The following is a 17,835-nucleotide window of genomic DNA, read 5'->3' on the forward strand; positions in this document are numbered from 1 at the left end:
TGGAGAGACCTGAAAATGGCTGTCCACCAACGTTTACCATCCAACCTGACAGAACTGGAGAGGATCTGCAAGGAGGAATGGCAGAGGATACCCAAATCCAGATGTGAACAACTTGTTGCATCTTTCCCAAAACGACTCATGGCTGTATTAGATCAAAAGGGTGCTTCTACTAAATACTGAGCAAAGGGTCTGAATACTTATGACCATGTGATATTTCAGTTTTTCTTTTTTAATAAATTTGCAAAAATTTCTACATTTCTGTTTTTTTCTGTCAAGATGGGGTGCTGAGTGTACATTACTGAGAAATAAAATGAACTTTTTTGATTTTTGGAAAATGGCTGCAATGAAACAAAGAGTGAAAAATTTAAAGGGGTCTGAATACTTTCCGTACCCACTGTATAATTATGTCCGTGGAAAATATTGTTGCGTATTTAACGCGTGATATGTGTGAAGTGCCAGTCCTGTCTGTTGGTGAATGCACAAAAGGGGAGTGGCACTTCCAGACTATGTGGCCACTCATTGGTTATTGTAGGCCATTGACTGGGCATCGAATTTTCTATTGGGTCAGTAAAGGTGTCGCTCAAAAGGTCAAGTGTACTGTTTTTAAAAAATTTTTTAAAATTTTGTTTACATGCTAACTGTAGTGAAACGATGTAAAGCAGTTGGTGTGTATGTATTGATATAAAAATGCGTTTGGACAGAATATTGTACTGGATTGGATCATCTGAACCTTTTTTGGTAAGTGTTTGGTAAATACTTTATTACGGCAATTTTAACTACACTATAAGAACTAAGATGACATAAAATAGTCTCTAGAATCTGCACCACTAGGGCTGAACGATGAATAATTTTCAAATCAAAGTTGCGATTTGAAAGAACGCGATGAGCTAATCATGAAGACGAAATTATACAGTGTGTCTGACCCGTTTTTAAAAGTTCAGTGTGTAATATTTCTGAGGATTTATTGACAGAAATGCAGTATAAGATCTATAAATATGTTTTCAGTGGCGTGTAAAGACCTTACATAATGAACTGTTACAGTCCCCTCAAACTATTGTAACGGTAAGACAAATTCCTTTTTTTTTTTTTGTTCACTGAAGACATTTGGTTTAAGATCAAAAAATGAGTGTGAAGAGTTCAGAATTTCAGCTCTCATTTCGTGGTATTCGCATCTAGATGTGTTAAACATCGTAGCTACGCACGTAGACCCTACGCAGGAGTATAACTCAAGCTTTAACTTCAGCAGCACGGATAAAGTGCAGCTCACAGTCCCAAACAGAGCAAGTCAGGGCTTCAGCTTTTAACGTTACATTTTTTACCGTTACCACTTGCTCAATGCAATTCACAGGCGAGGTGGGTCCACTTCATTAATCTCACACACTCGCTGGCAGTGTTGGGAGCTTTTTGCTGTAGCGCAGTAATATAACACATTACTTTCGATAATATTAGACCCATTAAAATCTCAGTAATGCGCGTTACAACATGTTTTAACAGGAAATAAAGTGTTTTTTTTTTTAATAAATCACCAACACTGAGAAACATTTCAGCAGCAGGAAAAACAAATCTATCCTCTTCTTAACAAGAGGGTAGCTCCCCGGCCCTGATGGATCATGCCTCAATAGATATAGGCTGTGTGTTTGTGCTTTAACGAATTACTTTCATGATCAGAGAAGCTGCTGTCGGTGCATCCTGACCGATCCTGTCTGAGTGTCGGAAATTCAACTAATCAGTGAAGGTTTGCTGCTGTACCTCGTGCGTAAATGCGCACAGCGTCTTTCTTAATGGGAACACGATTCATGCTATTTCACCCATCCGCCCCACCCCACCCCCGCTATAGTAAATAAAAAGTAATGCAAAAGTAGTGTAAAGCATTACAACTCAGAGACAGTAATATTGTAATATAAGTAATTACTCTCAAATGACAGTAACTAGTAATCTATAATGTATTACATTTTGTAAGTAACTTGCCCAACACTGCTCGCTGCTGTTGCATCAGGTGCTAGCTGCTCAGTTGCTTTCAGGGGAAGTCCGACAGCGGAATATCCCTTGTGAATGTGTAAACACGGCGATAGAAAGCCGTTCACGGTATGTTCCTCAGAGAAATTAACGCTTTTAAAAGAGACATTTTCAAGGTTAGAGTTTACACAGTGAACACCACGTGGCTGAAATTTTACAGATGATAGCCTAGAGCTCTGACTTCCCTTTCCATTGAAGGCAGCACAGAGCTGCGCCACAAGAAGCTGACAGAAACACAACGAGAAGAGTAGGCTAGTTACAATTCACACCATCTTGTCCAGTCACAGTGGAGTAAACTTGCAGGTTTTAATGTTGCAGACCGCATTTTTAGTAATTGAAAGTTTAAACTGGTATTGTTGTAAATCTTTGCTGTAAATTCGCCTTAAAGTTTTCACCTCAACAAACGCCCCCCAAATGCAGCTCTGCACCCCCCTTTCCAAAATATTGCCTCCAGCAACCCCTGGGGGCGGTACCGCCCCTGTTGATTATTAGCGCCAACTAGAGGCCGATTGACACAAAATTTCACAGAGGCCCTCGGGAGGCCGTGCCAGAAAAGATCCTCGAGTTTGGTGTAGATCGGCCATTGCAAACCTAAGATACGACATTGCATCCTGTTTTCAGTGTTTTTGCAAATATTTGTTAGCTTATAATTGGGACATTTTTTGTTGGATCAAAAACTGTTATCGCCTTGGTCCAGAGATGCTCTGTACGACTTTAATCTGCAATAACAGCGCCACCAATGGGCATAATTGGATGAACTTTAGTCCATGGACCATCCTGAACAATTCAGCGCAACTTTCATGTTGTTGGACCGTGACTTTAAATGACCCTTTTTAAACTATGTGTAGTCCTTGGTCCTGCGTGTTCTTTCATGAAGCAATAGGAGAAGATGGTTTTGGTCCAAGTTAATCAGTTTTATTACAAGTAAATGAATAAAGCTTACAGAGCTCTGGGTCGATCTTCCTTTCTCTGACAAACAACAAGCTTTATCAGTTCATGAAGTCTGACTGGCTATCTCTCCCTGACCCAGTGTTTTAGTATACATCGTCATGTCATAAAACAATAAAACAAAAGTGTAGGTTGGTCCATGTCCTCTGACCCTGATGTTTGTCCCCTGAGTCCACGAATCACCATGCTTTTGTCGCAAACAAATTATAGATGGAAATGGGCATGGCCTATACCACGAGATTCAGCTCGATCCCCCGAACGCGTGGATATAAGGTTTTTGATGTCTGCCTTCGTGAGCGGTAGTTCCAAGCCCAAACGCGTTGACCTTGCTTATAGCGCCCCCTAGAGGTAGAAGTGTGCGGATTCTTGCGCCTGCGGTCGCTGCGGTGACCTGGACCTACCCTATGAGTTTCGTGTCTAGGCCGCAGTATCAGTTTTCTTCACGGAAGAATAATAATAAAAAACAGAATGATTCCAATAGGGTTCCCAGCTCCGCTGGTACTGGGAACCGGTTCCCAGCCCACTCTGGCTTGGAGGAGGAAGAAGAAGACGAAGAAGAAGACAGTCTGAGTAGTCATCTGATTTATTAAAAATAAGAACAGAAGTGAAATTTGGACAAATGGAGGACTACACCTATTATTTAGCACGAGCCGACAGCGTGTGGCTCGTCGGAGAAAGAGAGAGAATTGTTGTGGATTTCCCCGATGGAAGGAGCTGATGCAGGACAAATGTTTTCAAAGCGGCACTGAAGTTGACTTGTTTGTTGCTGGACAGGTAATTAAGTTAGTGTAACTTTAGCATTGGTAATATACTAACTGGCAATAAAACGGTAACATAACTTACAGCATAGAAGCTCAGATCAGCCAGCTAAACTTCACATTTTACTGACCTGCTAGAAAAACTATAGTTGCATTGTAATTTCATGTCCAGTGCTTTGACTTACTGGTGGACAGAAATGTCTGTTGTGTTCGTGAGGCAATCGGCTGAATATTATTGGAAATAAAACGGTACAGCATGGAAGTTCACGTTTTACTGCCGTGGTGCAGTAAAGAACTCTTTACTGCTAACAGCGTTATGATAACAAGACTGTGTGGAGAGACCCTTGATCCTCACCTGACAATGCCTTTGTAAACTTCATGTATTATGTGGTTTATACTGGACTGTGGTGTAGAAACAATGAGGCTTACATTGTTGTGGTATCTGTCAGTGGTCATACTTGATGCACTAGATGTGATTGTTGATGTTCTTTGCTTTGGTATGTTAGTCCCTCCCAAGTTGGAAAATACTGTATTACAGGAGTATGAGACATCATGTAGCACTTCATTTCTTAATGTTGCTGTAGTTTTATGAACAATTAGCAATAATATTCGCAAAATCATGGTTTTCCTGAATAATTAATTTCTTAATATATCTATGTAAGAAACCTCATTTCTTGAGTTAGGACTTTTCTTGCAATTTGCAACCCTCACCACTAGATGTCACTGAAACTTACACACTTAACCTTTAAACGGTCATGCAGTTACAAATTCATTCTGTTGTCATCCTTGTGTGACAGACCTGCTCGCCAATCACATGCCCCATGCGCCTCCTGTTACGGTCCTACTCACCAATCACAGGGGTGTACATTTTACAACAACAAATGAAACTAGAGGAAAACGTGGAACACTGGCAGAACCAACACCGGCAGCTGCTGTGCCGCGGTTTTGTCCGGTGTCAGCTCATGCTTAAGCATTGAAGCAGCGGAGCATTTAGCCTACAAATTAACATGTTGTTAATTTGTCCTTCTGTGTGCTTCAACTATGGATAACAGCTCTCTGTGAGCTAACTTTACATATCCACATGGAGCATTTCAGAATAAGAGCATTTTGCCCGTCTGATTTTGCTGACTTGTTCAGATTGTGGTTATTCAGTTGTCCTTGATTTGTGTGCTTCTACTATGATTAAGTAGGCTACGTAGTAAAATTGTTTCATTTGTTACTTGTTTTAACTGTGGTTATTGTTGATATACGATCGGGAATCTGTAAAGGGTGTTTTATTTTGAAAATTGACTGGATTCTCTATCGTTCTGTCACACAAACACACAGACAGACACTGACAGACACACCTTCAAATTGGCTCCTTGGCTATAATCTAGCCAGGAGCCTAGCTATAAAGGACAGCTATGTTAACTTTAGAATACGGCTGGGTTGTCGAGGTTAGCACTCTGTACATAGCTGCTAGTCAACATCGATTGCATCGATTATGTTTGACCACAATACTGCACGTTTAGCAAAACGGTTTACCCCCGCTTTGGTAAAGAAGATCTGGATACTAGTTTTAATCCCCCCTTTTTTCAAATGTGAGGGAGGTATCACATGGCTTGTAAACAACGACAGAACAAACCTTTGAATGACAAGGTTTTGCGGGAAACGGCGATGAGAGGTCAATTTTGCAAGTCGCGGTGAATTCATGGGGATTTGTTGAATTTGTGTTAATATTTGCGATCGTAAAATCCTGGAAGGACTGATAATGACTCGCGCCTTTTTATAAATGCCTCAAAACTTGTTCTACTTCAACTGCTGCCAAAACATGGGTGACCAACACTGTGCCTGAACACATCCTGCTGCTGCTCTGGTGACATCTGGGTTTCACCACACTGCCTGTGTAGACAAGGTGTAAAGGCATAATAGCAGCCAGTGCTTTTTCTGTCTGCCACTCTGCTCTTCCTGTCTGTGTTTAGGCTGGTTACAGAGTCTGGAGCAGTTCTGGGTGGCAGACCTGACCTTCTCCACCACCCTACTGGGACAGTTCTTGGAGGATATGGAGGCTTATGCAGAGGTGAAATTAGTCCGGAGTCTTACAGCATGCTGCCAAGGCAAAACTGAGCTCTCAGCAGTCATGCTATAATGCCAGTTTCACTCATCAAGTATCATAAAGCAGCCTTTACTGGCTGGGACAACACATTTATTTGCAAGTCAATATTTGTGATTAAGACTGTAAATACTGAAGATCTTCAAGAAATATTGTTAAAATGATATTCTGTTCTCAAAATTATGAAAATCAGGTGTAGATATTGCCACGATAAATGAGTGTTTTTGCTGAAAACTTGACCGACTATATTCTCTTTTTAGGATCTCAACCATGTGGTGTCAGGCGAGGTACTAGATGAAGACATCCCCCCTCCCTCAGTGTCACTGCCCAAGCTGGCAGCTCTACTGAGGGTTTTCAGTACAGTGGTCCGCAGTATCGGAGAGCGATTCAACCCCTTCAGAGGACCACCCATTACTGAGGTCTATGTCACAGATGTAAGAGCCACACCAGAGGGACTTGTATATTTTTAAGAGAGTGAGCAAGGGCAGTGGTGCTGCAGTTTGCACAACAAGCGGATAGGAGTGTGTCAGTCACACTATGGAGAGCGCTAATGAAACAGCGGAGCTGGAAGACCCATGTGCAGGTTACTGGTCAGTGAATGTTACAACAGCAACGGAGAGACAGTTGTGTATGAGACGAGGACCGTATATATTTCTAGCAGCCTTGAGATGCAAAAACAGAACAGGGTGAATAATCACCGAAGCAAGTGGCATTTTATTACATTACTTTATCTAGCCAAGGTGTAACAACTCAAACTGCAAAATTTATTTTACGTTTTTGGTTTCACACCATAAAAGTTCTTAGTGCGACACATATTGTATTCATTTTATAGGTGTCATCTACACTGGGGACGCTGGAGACATGTTTCCATTTACTTTTTTAAAAGCATTTGTTAAATATGTTCTAAAAAAATGTTTGCAACAAGAAATGTTAAAAAAACAAATGAAATGCTTTGAGAAAGGTTTATTTGAACAATAAGAAGACATGCAATGTAAATATAGAAGAAACAAATGTGCATTGTCCAAAAAAGTTAAAAAACAAGCTGCTGATTATTCCATTACAGTCTGTTTGAATTGTCACCTGAATTTTCTGATTCACTTTATAGACAATTCTACCATAAATTGGTGCATAAAACGTCTCTAGAATGCAGTAAATTAAGTGTTAATGCTCCCAATTTTGTAGGGCAGGACCCCCAGTCTCCCCATTTATATATTTCAGCATTGAATATTTCATCAAAATAGTGTTGAAATATCTTCTTGGCTTGTCCTCTTGAACCAAATATCGTGCATGTGAGCTAAGTGTATCATCACACCCCTTATCTGAACCCCTATGTCCCCACCACTTTTCAACACAGTGACGTCCTTGATTTATTTTATGTTATTGGTACAGACACACCCCAAAAAGCTATAGTTTATTAAATATGAATGTGAATATTAAATTAAAATGTTGAAAATTTTCTCAGGTTTAAAATTCATACAGATTTCCATTATACAGCCGTAAAGTTGGCTTTAAATTTAATCCTAGGTTCTATTAAAAAGGTCTTAAAAGTCATCTCAGGGCACTTTTCTTAAAGAGCAGGTCTAGACCTCCGCCAGTGTATGAATGTGAGTGAATGGTGAATGCAGATGTAGTGTAAAAGCGCTTTGAGTGGTCGAAAAGACTAGAAAGGCGCTATACAAATACAAACAGAGCATTTACATTTAGACCGTACTCTTTATAATATTACAACAAATTCTAATTGGATGTTATGCTTAAATTGGATTGAATTTATGAAGACTTTATGGCTGAGGTTACTAGAAGTATCGGCCTACAGTATCTTCGCATCAGAGGGACAAAGAAGAGGATGAACCATGCCAGTTTATTGTAAAAGGCTTGCAGCCTTTCTGAACAGTCCAATGGCTTTAGGTGACCATTAATTAGTCTGAGACTATGTAAAGCTATTCTAATCATTGCCTATACATGCTTGTCATTGACAGAGGGTGTGGTTTTAGTCTATATATAAAAAATATTTACATGTTTTTGTTTACACAAAAAACCTATATCTTTCAGTAAATGACAAATAACAATAGTTATAAAGTGAAATAACAATCACTAACAACCACATTTTTCAAAGAAACACAACATAGTGTATTATAGTCAGTGCTCAGTACAAAACTCACACTTGAACCACCAATGGATGAGTCTTTATCTCAGTTAAAATCGCCACAGTAGTCCATATCTCATCAAAAAAGCTGATCAACACGGTATGCTAACTATGGGCTAATATTTGTGTCAGTAGAAATGGAATTTGAATTGCTCACCTTGAATAATTGTATTGAAAATCTGAATAGCATAATTTGAAACTGTTGAAACTCAATTCCAGTAAACTTGAAACTGAATGAAATATTGTGAAATAGAATTCAGTTGCAACTGAAACGAACTGAAGAGTCCGACCGATATGGGTTTTTGGGGGCCTATGCAAGATATTATAGTGGAAAAAGAGACGATTTACGTCTCAGCAAATGATTGGCTATTTTTATTATTATTTGTCATGTAATTAACGATATTTCAATTTTGAGAATTATTTGGATAGTAGACCCCTTTACTGCATAAACTACACTTAGGACAGGCTGATACTGAAAGCTGTTCTGTATTTGGGCTATAAAACATTTTCCTGGATGAATTATGTTAATAAAATAGATTAGTCTCAAAGTGAGCATGTTGAAAGGTGCAGCTTTTTCAGCCAGCTGCAAAGAGTGAGAGAGAATAAACATGTGTATTTCACTTTACACATAATCTGTCATAATTTCAATGTTGCATATATTTACATCTAGTTCATCCCTTTACAAGCACTCTAATTCTAACCAAAGCTAGGAGAAACCCTTTCTCAAGCACAATCGTCTAAGTCACGCCATCTATGAAACAGTGAACTGCTGTTAAATGCATCCAATACTTCATGACAGTCTACAACAAGGACCTGAAACTTTGAGATTTCATTTAACTACAACTACAGCCAGAACCGCTACGGCTCTGACTACAGTGTTTAACATCTACAACATCGCACAAAGAAGAGCTAGATAACTTTGTTAGGCAGGAAGCTGTGTTAAATTCTTGTTCAGCTCACATTTATTCCACTTTATTCCACTCCAATGAAATAATTTCCGACATCTTAACGACACTAACTGCAAACACCGGCGGCTTGCAGATAACTGCTAGTTACGACATTTCTTTTTTAATAGTACTATATCTGCGGTTATAAACTTCTGATGCTGATTAAATGCAGTCGGCTCATATCAGCCGATAAATTGGTCGGGCTCTAACTGAAACTGCATTTTAGCTTCACTAAAAATTCAACTTTCTGTTCTCCCAATTAGGGCTGTTGTGATAACCGCAAAATTGATTCTACTGATGCAAATATCATCCCATAGCTAGCCTTACTACTCTTTCTGCTGGGTAGCTTCCCTGCCCACCACAGTGGTGGATGGTCTGACGATTTCACCCACAGCCACTGCCAGCAATTTACCTGCATGTGGCGGGTTCCATTTTCAAATCCTGCTTATCTGTCTAGAAAAATGTATTTCCCTCTTCACATCTTGGCATTTGTGAAATTAGTATTATTAGTTAACGAATTTGTAATTGCCGCAACAAATAATTATCTGTTATGGTTATGAGCCCTGAAATTCCATATTGGTGCATCTTTACTCACATGCAAATGCTTTCTATTGCTTAAAAGATCTATGGCAGTTACAGTATAGTGAAGCTTATAGACGAAGTCACTTTTAATCATTCATTAATGTGTTTATTATATTTGCAGCAGCAAAATTATCAATGTCAAAACAATGACCACATGAGTCACAATCTGTGTGTTTTTTTAATTTTTTTTTATAGGTTCTGAACCGGGTTCTGGTTTGTGTGACCACAGCGAAGCAGGTTCAGTTTTCTGAGGCAGTTCTCACAGCAGGGAATGAGTGTGTGGGTGTTTTGCTGGCTAGTGTGGAGCCCTGTGGTCAGCTGATGGAGGATGTCCTAGCCTACGGCCTGGACCAGCTGGACTGCTGCCGGGCCTGTGGCTCAGACTACAGTCTGGCGGTGCTCAGCCTTCTCACTCTGGTACTTTTCACTTGCTTTGTTGGTTTAGTCATAACTATTGTTTGTTTGACTTTGATCTGAACCACAGTGGTACTCATAGTCTGGCAGCGAAACAACCAACAAATCTGGTTTCAGTTTTACACTCATGAGCATGATGAACCAAGCGGATTGGTGCTTTTATACTGAAATTTTCAGTGTAGTTCGCCCTGTCTTTATTTTATTATGCTCAGGTTTCTTTGTTTTTCTGTAACATTTTGTTGAAGTCATTGTCAACTCTGCATTTTTGTTCAGATTGTGGACCAGATAAACACAAAGCTGCCTGCGTCCTTTGTTGAGAAATTGTTGGCACCTGACTCCCAGCTGCTGAATCTGCGCTTCCATCGAGAGAGAGAGGTGTGTGAGTGCGTATTAATCCACTGCTATTCATGGCTCGACAATGCCAGTATTTTTCTCGTTGGGTGGTGCTGGTGTATCATGTAGTTGTCTCTGGTGCAAAAACTACAGGTCCCACAAGCCAGTGATCAGGGTTTTAAAAAATTGTCCATGTCCAAAAGTCTTCAATGTTTTAGAAAGCTTTGTCAATGTTTTAAGGCCTGTGCCTATTGTCTAGATAGTACGGTCTTCCACTTTCATAGCTAGGTTTTATATTTTCACATCATAATTGCATACACAAATGTATGTACCGTCTTATGTATGTTTTACTTTATCTGTGCACCTAAATTTATGTGTGCGCTCTTAGATTTTTTTCATGTACTCCCTGTGAGAAAAGTTAGAGTCCTGCCCTGCTATAACAACCTCCACCCTTCTGGAACGGATTTTAACCACAAGAACATTAGTGAGCTCAGGCACTGAGGTTGGCTGATAATTTAATTTCTTACACACCAAACTGGGAAAACCATTTTATGTATGGATTTGGCTTTGGGGGCATTGTTAAGCCCTAAAGAGAAGGATAATTTAAACTGGGGTTTGGTCAGGGTGAGGGTTCCCCATTAAATAAAATGGAGCCATATTTGTGTGTATATGTGTGTGCATGCTTTCCACAGGTGATGTCAGCTGTTCATGGCGTGTACCAGGCGCTGCTAAGCCTGAAAAACATTCCAACACTGGAGGCAGCTTATAAAATGGTATTGGGTGAGATGGAATGTGCCCTGTCTAGCCTTATGGTAACCTTGGAGCCCAGTGGTAGGGCCCAGGCACCTGGCTGTGTCTGCCCCAGCATCCAGCACCCTGCTTTTGCCTACCTCACCTTACCCCTGGAGAAGGCTCAGTTCACCCTCATCTTCAACCTCAGTACCCTCACCACCATTGGCAACACCAAGAACTCTCTCATTGGGGTAAGTGCCACTCTGCTTTTCTATACTGCTGATTACACTGGTGTAACGATAGGTGTCACAGAACAGGTAGTACTGGCAATATGATTTGATTTAACTCTAAGGGATTCAGTTGCCTATTAAGTTATATGTTAATATTAACACATGTAAATGCCCTGGTTGCCTCTCAGGAAAAGGGTAAATGCCTAACTCATCACAGATGAGCTCTGCCAGCTTTTTGCTGTTGATTCACTCGTTCTCCCTCTCCAGACTTCCTCTTATTTTGGCAACCGTGCACTGAGCTCAGTTGGTTTCAGTTAATTTAGGTCAAATAGGTGCAGATAGATAGGTAACCAAAATACTTTGGGGATGCATTGTTATATTAGATTGCCCATCACAGTTTCAACAAAAAACACAGCCTGTATGTCTGAGGCCTCAGCCTCCATCATGTCCGCCCGTGGTGGCTCGCGGCTGATGGGAGCTGGATGTGGCTTTTGGGGTGGCTGTCGACATTCATGGGTCTTGGCTGTTAGCCACTGCCACTCTCCTTTCCAGGATCTTTTCTGGCATTGACGCACAGTGAGGGCATGATTGAGGGTCAGCCAGAGATGCCTGGGCGTGTTTAGTGCCCATGCAGGCTATGCACATGGGATGAGGGTTCCTGCCCGAGATGGACACCCCACATGATGCTGGGCACAGGCGGGATGCAGCCTCTAAGCCTTCGGTGCGGCCCCTCTGGTGGGGGCAGCAGCCGAGAACATGGCACAAGAAAAAACACCAAAGAGTGATAAGTGACTGTAGCTTTGCTAGGCTGCTCAGTTAAGCTAGCACATGGGGTTTTAGCCCGAGCTAAGCAGGTAACGTAGGAGACCGCTCGTCGTGACACGTTAGCTGTGCTCCAGGTAACGTTACACTGCCCAGATAGCAAATTAATGTTAACTAAAAACTAGGGCTGTCAGCATCAACATTAATCGCGATGAGGTTAAGAACTGATCATAACATCATCATTTTGTGTTAATGCATATGTCAAATTCTTATTTTACACTGTCACTGGTGCTGTTAACAAAGAATCTTTGCTAAAAAGATCTTTGCCTGCCACTATTGACCCTTCGATGCACCCTTACTTGTCATGCTGCCACAGACACTTCCTACCTCCTGGAGATGAACAACAACACAGTCCCAGACAGCTCTGTTGACAAGTCAAAAGCAGTATGCACCTTGTGCTAACGTTACCATCAACGAGCTAAGCATACAGCTAATCATTTTGATGCTAGCGGACTGAGGCAAAGCACTATTTTGGAGAGTGCATGTTGTATACATTGTCGTCGCGGGGGACAATTGTTGCACGCATACATAGCCTGCATGAAATGGAGAAAGCAGTCAAACTGAAACTCCTACTTAAAGCAAGTGCTGTCTCATTGTTTTCAACTAAATTCAAAAATAATGTAGCTATGGAGTATTTTGTTTGTTATGCACTTTATTATAATGTGTGTTCAATTTGTACATGCACTTTTGCTGTAGAATTTTTGAAAGCAAGCTTAAGGAACACCATTTCATCTACACTGTTTTACCTCGGTCTCGTTGCACATCTTTTGATTTGAAATAATCAAATAAATCTTAAAGTCAACTTCAGCCGAAGAAAGGGATGCTAACTGACAGTTACTGGACAATGGTAAGTTAATACAGGGAGGCCGGGGGAGCGGTTCGCCTTGACGCAGACACCGTTCTGAAATTATTATGCCATAATTATGCCTAAGGTTTCCTTTTCAATAACTGAATAATTCAGCTGGTGTTTGTTGAATTTCCTTGAAAAGAAACAGACTGGCTTGTCAACCCCCAAATCATCAGCCTGCAAAACGCCTCAAACACTCTCAAACGCCTTCTGACACTCTGCGGACCAAACATATTTAACATTTGCTTTCAACAGGCTTGTGAGAGGAGCAACAAATGTAGAAAAATTCCTACCAGAACACCGGTAATAAACCACAAGCCCCCAAAAAACGCATGAGCGCCTTTGTAGTTGGAGGCGGGGCACAGTCATCAATAGCCTGCACTTTTCCCCCGAACTGGACACACTATCCCTTACCCCACTACATGGCTCAAATAAGTGACTGTAGCTTTCGCAAACTCGCACTTTGCCAGATTAAAGGTCAACTGTGCGTGAGCCAAGCGGTCAAACAACCTCTTGATGCGGTCAAGGTGACATCCCAATCATCATGAAAAAATAACTAAATCATCCAAATACACAGAACACCTATCCAAATCTCCAACAACCCTGTCCATCAGGCGCTGAAAGGTCGCTGGGGCATTCCGCAAACCAAACTGCATCACTGCATATGAATGCAAACCAGCAGATGTAATAAATGCAGCAATCTCTTACGCTCTTTCTGACAAAGGGACCTGCCAGTAGCCTTTCAGTAGACCAAACCTACTGACAAACCTAGCAGACCCCACTTGGTCAATGCAGTCTTCCATACGGGGAAGCGGAAAACAGTCTGGTTTTGTGACATTGTGTACCTTCCTAAAGTCTGAACAAAATCTGGGAGTGTTATCGGACTTTGGCACAAGCAAACAAGGTGACGCCCAACTGGAACTGGAGGGCTCCGCAATACCGTTCTGCAGCATATACTTAACCTCAGCATCCAAATGTTTCCATTTCTCTGGGTGAACACGATAAAACCTCTGCTTAATCGGTTTACAATCCCTAACATCTACATCATGCTCAACCAAATGTGTACGGGTAGGGGTGTCACCAAGAAGACATGGATATTGCTTGATCAGGTCAGCTAACTGGCTACGCAGAGACTCCTCTAAATGGCTTAACAAGCCATCCAGATTCCACATAGACTGAGTTCTTAAGCCGAACATTCATCTGGGCCTAACAAATCCTCCTCCCCTAGACCTACCACAGACTGATTGGATACAGACAAGCAAGCTGGATGCACATCAGAATGCTGTGCTTCAACTGACTGCTCTACACGAGCATAGTATGGTTTTAGCAAGTTGACATGACTGAGCTTAGTAAATGATCTATGACTGGGAATAGCAATCACATAATTCTGGTCTGACACCTTTTTCACCACTAAGTATGGCCCTGAAAACTTTGCCTGAAATGGAGAAGTAACAATGGGCAAAAAAAAGTAAGCACCTGATCTCCAGGCAAAAAGACACAATCCTCAACTCCCCGGTCAAAGTTTTAATTTTGTCCTGTGCAGACGCCAAATTATTTTTAGCCACTGCCTGGGCTTTATAATGCCTATACCGAATACCATTTACATAGTGAAGAAGGTTTCGTAGTGGTTGGACCATGTAGCATGGCTAAATTAGTTATGAATTTTAATAAATTTACCTCTAGGTAGCTTTTAATAATTATACAATTATTACTAGTGATCAGTTAGTTAATAATCGCTAATAATTATCTTAAATCAATCAGTCAGTCTCATATCTAAAGGGTCAATTCTCTTGACAGGGACGTAGAAATAGGCAACACACACAGTTCTTGATTATATTACAGTGAATTTATTCTAACTAATGCGACATCAAAGGGTGGTTAAATACAGGGAAAATAAACAATGACAATGGTTTCCCAATGATTGTGGGAAGCATTTGACTCATACGGCAGAGGAGAACTAATGAAAGTAAACTATGAGTTTAGGAGTTAAAAGGGAAATTAACATTACGGGACATCCCTGACCACAGAATGTGTGTTAGGTCTTACGACTTGTCGACGGCCTGCTTTGGCCTGTTGCACGGGTCCCACGCTAGCTGCCCGATCCTGGCTTTTTGCTAGGGATTCTCCGGGATTCTCCGTGTCTGAAGAAAACGCCGTCCTCCGTCTGGCAATTCGGCTGTTTTCAGGTTTTCTTTGTTGCCGCTGGCGAGACCACGTGGCTTGGTCTGACCTCGGTGAAGTTGGCTCGACGAAAAAGCTTAAAAATGGAACTTTGTCGTTCCTGAATTAGTCCAGTGTAACTTAACGTACTGATAACTTTAACAAAACAAAAGCGAGAAAATAAAACAAACTGAGGGGCAGATCGATGTCGCGGCACTTCGCGTGTGTAGCTTCAAGCGAACAAAGGCCTGTTGCGCTGGTCGAACTCTTAAGCGTTGCCTGGCGCGGCACGCCGGACGCGTGCCGAAGCGTCCAGAGAGCAGAACGGAAGACAAGAGCACGAGGAGAAGAGCAGAGAGAGAGAGCACGACGTCGCGTGTCGCTCTTTTGTTGCTTGGGGCGTGGTTCCCCAGAGGGCGTTTCAGGTTTCCCGAGGGACTGCCTTTCTAAACTTAATGTCTAAAAGAAAAGAAATCTATTTGCGCATATTATAATCAAATATTTTCCACAGTCAAACCTCAATGGTCAAACAGTGGTTTGACAATTTTCGCATTATTGGTCAGGATATTTATACATTTAACGGCATTTCCAACGATGGTATGTAATATTTTTTTCGTGCACTTGGGGGAGCTCAGGTTACATGAGGAAAACCATCTCTCCTTAGGAACTGGGGAATTTAGTTATTCAGCCTTAAATTCAAGCTGCCGATTAAGAGTATAGTATGACATTTCTTTATCATCATTTCTAAAGGAATTTTGTTGGAAAGTATTGTGAACAAGCATTGATTACACATTAGATGAGGGAGTGTCTTGCTGAAAATAAAAACACTGCAAAAGTAACTTATTTAGATTCTTTTCAGCAATAATATCAACAACAGATGGCAACAACATGGTAACATAACTACTCAAATAGAGGAAAACGTAATCAAGTAACTAAAAGATTTAATTAAACAGTTACTGCTTTGAGTCTTTGGAGACTGCAGTCTTTGGTTATTTAAAGTTCGGCTGTCCTGGGTTATGTCACAAGTGGGTGAGACCAGGAGTATCCCTTTGATGGGGTAATGAAACACAGACCCATTTTAGTTGCCACGGTTGTGGGGGAAGCAGTTTTGATTGGGAAATGCTAATCGCTGGTTCGTGTCAGTTTAACAGTCAGGCACCGCGTTATCAGCTTTACGATCAACTGCCCAGGCATAGCAGTTAAAGAAAGCAACTTTCCCACCCCCCCTTCCGTTGGGGTCTCCCCAGCAGTCTGTTGAAAGTTGATCTCCAACCCCCCTGCTCCTCTCTGGGAGAGGAAAAGAGGAATTTGGAGTAGCTCCAAATTTATTCAATATAAAATGCACAAATCCACACTGTTGTCCCACTACAACCTCTTTCCATTTATCCTGCAGTAGTGCTAAAGGACCCCGTCCCTTATGGCCAAAAACAAGATCATTAGGGCTAAACCCTGTACTCTCGTGGACCACCTGTCTGGCAGCCAACAGCAACCATGGCAGCCCCTCTTCCCAGTCTGTGTTCATCTGTATACAAAATGCACGCAACATGGACTAAAGAGTTTGCTTACCACGCTCAGAGCCAAGGTGCATTAGAGCGTTCTCATCAGATGCCTGATTGTGCTCAATGCGCAACCGCTTCAGAACCTGTGCAAATAAGTGTGACGAAGAATTGGAGCCCTGATCAGACTGAATATATATGCAGGAGGTAAGCCTTATGTGACAACCATCATTTGATTTACGTGACATTTTCATGTTGTAAATGTGGTGCTTACCTACCACCCGTTTGCACAGCCCATCATCTTATCAGGTCACTATGTCTGCTGCCCCTTTCACTGCCAGGAGAAAGGGTTTCCAAACAGACCCTAGGTAGCAGAACATGAAGGGGGGGAAAAAAGAAACATGAATTAAAAAATTTCACCTTCATTATTTAGGCCAGTTTTGAAAGACTGAGGAGATAGCTGTTCAGTATTAATCATTGAGGCTATCGGAAACTCCAATTGCTTCACACTGGTTAGCTGGTGAAAAGCTGCAAATGTGAAGCAGCATCAGGATGTGTTAATGTTTGAACTGCTGTTTTATCTGACCATGCACATTTATGTGTTCTATGTATTTAGATGTGGGCGTTGTCTCCTACGGTCTTTGCTCTGCTTAGTCACAATCTGATGCCTGTCCACTCTGAGTTAGCAGTCTACTACCCTGCCATCCAGTATGCTGTGCTCTACACCCTGTACTCCCACTGCACCAGGTAAAACACACACCTATATTGTGAACAACAACCCTGCTGTCCACTACAGCATTCTGTATTGTACACACCTGTTAAGTGTCAAAGTGACTAACTAACCTCCGTTTATTTTCTTGCATATTAAGTTGAGCTGGCACTCATTCTAAACCTTGTAGAAAATTGTGGCTAGAAGAAGCTGCTAAAGTAATATTTAGATGGATGTTTGCCAAGCACTACTATTTAAGATCACTGTAATAAATGTATTATCTCCAACATTTTCTGATGTACAAAGAAAATAAAAATAAGTTTTTTGATAAACACGGTACAAGGGATGTTACTTATTCAACCTGGTAAGATTACCATCATGACATTTACATACATATACATCTGTATTGAATTGCCATCAGATTAATGTAAAGGGTGCATGTGTGAAAAGTGCTGGTTAGTCCAACAATTTAGTATTGCACTTCCATGAAGTTGGGTACTTGTGAGAGACAAAATAAAAATGAGTCGATGCAGAAGCCGAGATATGTTGACTTTTAGTCCCTAGCATGTGTTGTGTATTTTTTATTTTCCTTAAAGCACTTGTAAT

At 41.3% G+C, this 17,835-nt stretch overlaps 1 protein-coding gene across 1 annotated transcript in view; it reads left to right on the plus strand.

Moving 5' to 3' along the window:
- The window catches only part of smg1 (SMG1 nonsense mediated mRNA decay associated PI3K related kinase), a 179,823-nt gene that overhangs the window by 40,213 nt on the left and 121,775 nt on the right, over positions 1-17,835 (plus strand). Inside the window, exons 9-14 of the mRNA XM_046069927.1 lie at positions 5,684-5,781; positions 6,075-6,248; positions 9,682-9,903; positions 10,174-10,275; positions 10,926-11,216; positions 17,137-17,267. Coding sequence (XP_045925883.1) covers positions 5,684-5,781; positions 6,075-6,248; positions 9,682-9,903; positions 10,174-10,275; positions 10,926-11,216; positions 17,137-17,267 — 1,018 coding nt within the window. The remainder of the gene's footprint in view (positions 1-5,683; positions 5,782-6,074; positions 6,249-9,681; positions 9,904-10,173; positions 10,276-10,925; positions 11,217-17,136; positions 17,268-17,835) is intronic.

Source organism: Micropterus dolomieu, linkage group LG02 (assembly GCF_021292245.1).
Source record: "Micropterus dolomieu isolate WLL.071019.BEF.003 ecotype Adirondacks linkage group LG02, ASM2129224v1, whole genome shotgun sequence".
Classification (NCBI taxonomy): Eukaryota; Metazoa; Chordata; class Actinopteri; order Centrarchiformes; family Centrarchidae; genus Micropterus; species Micropterus dolomieu.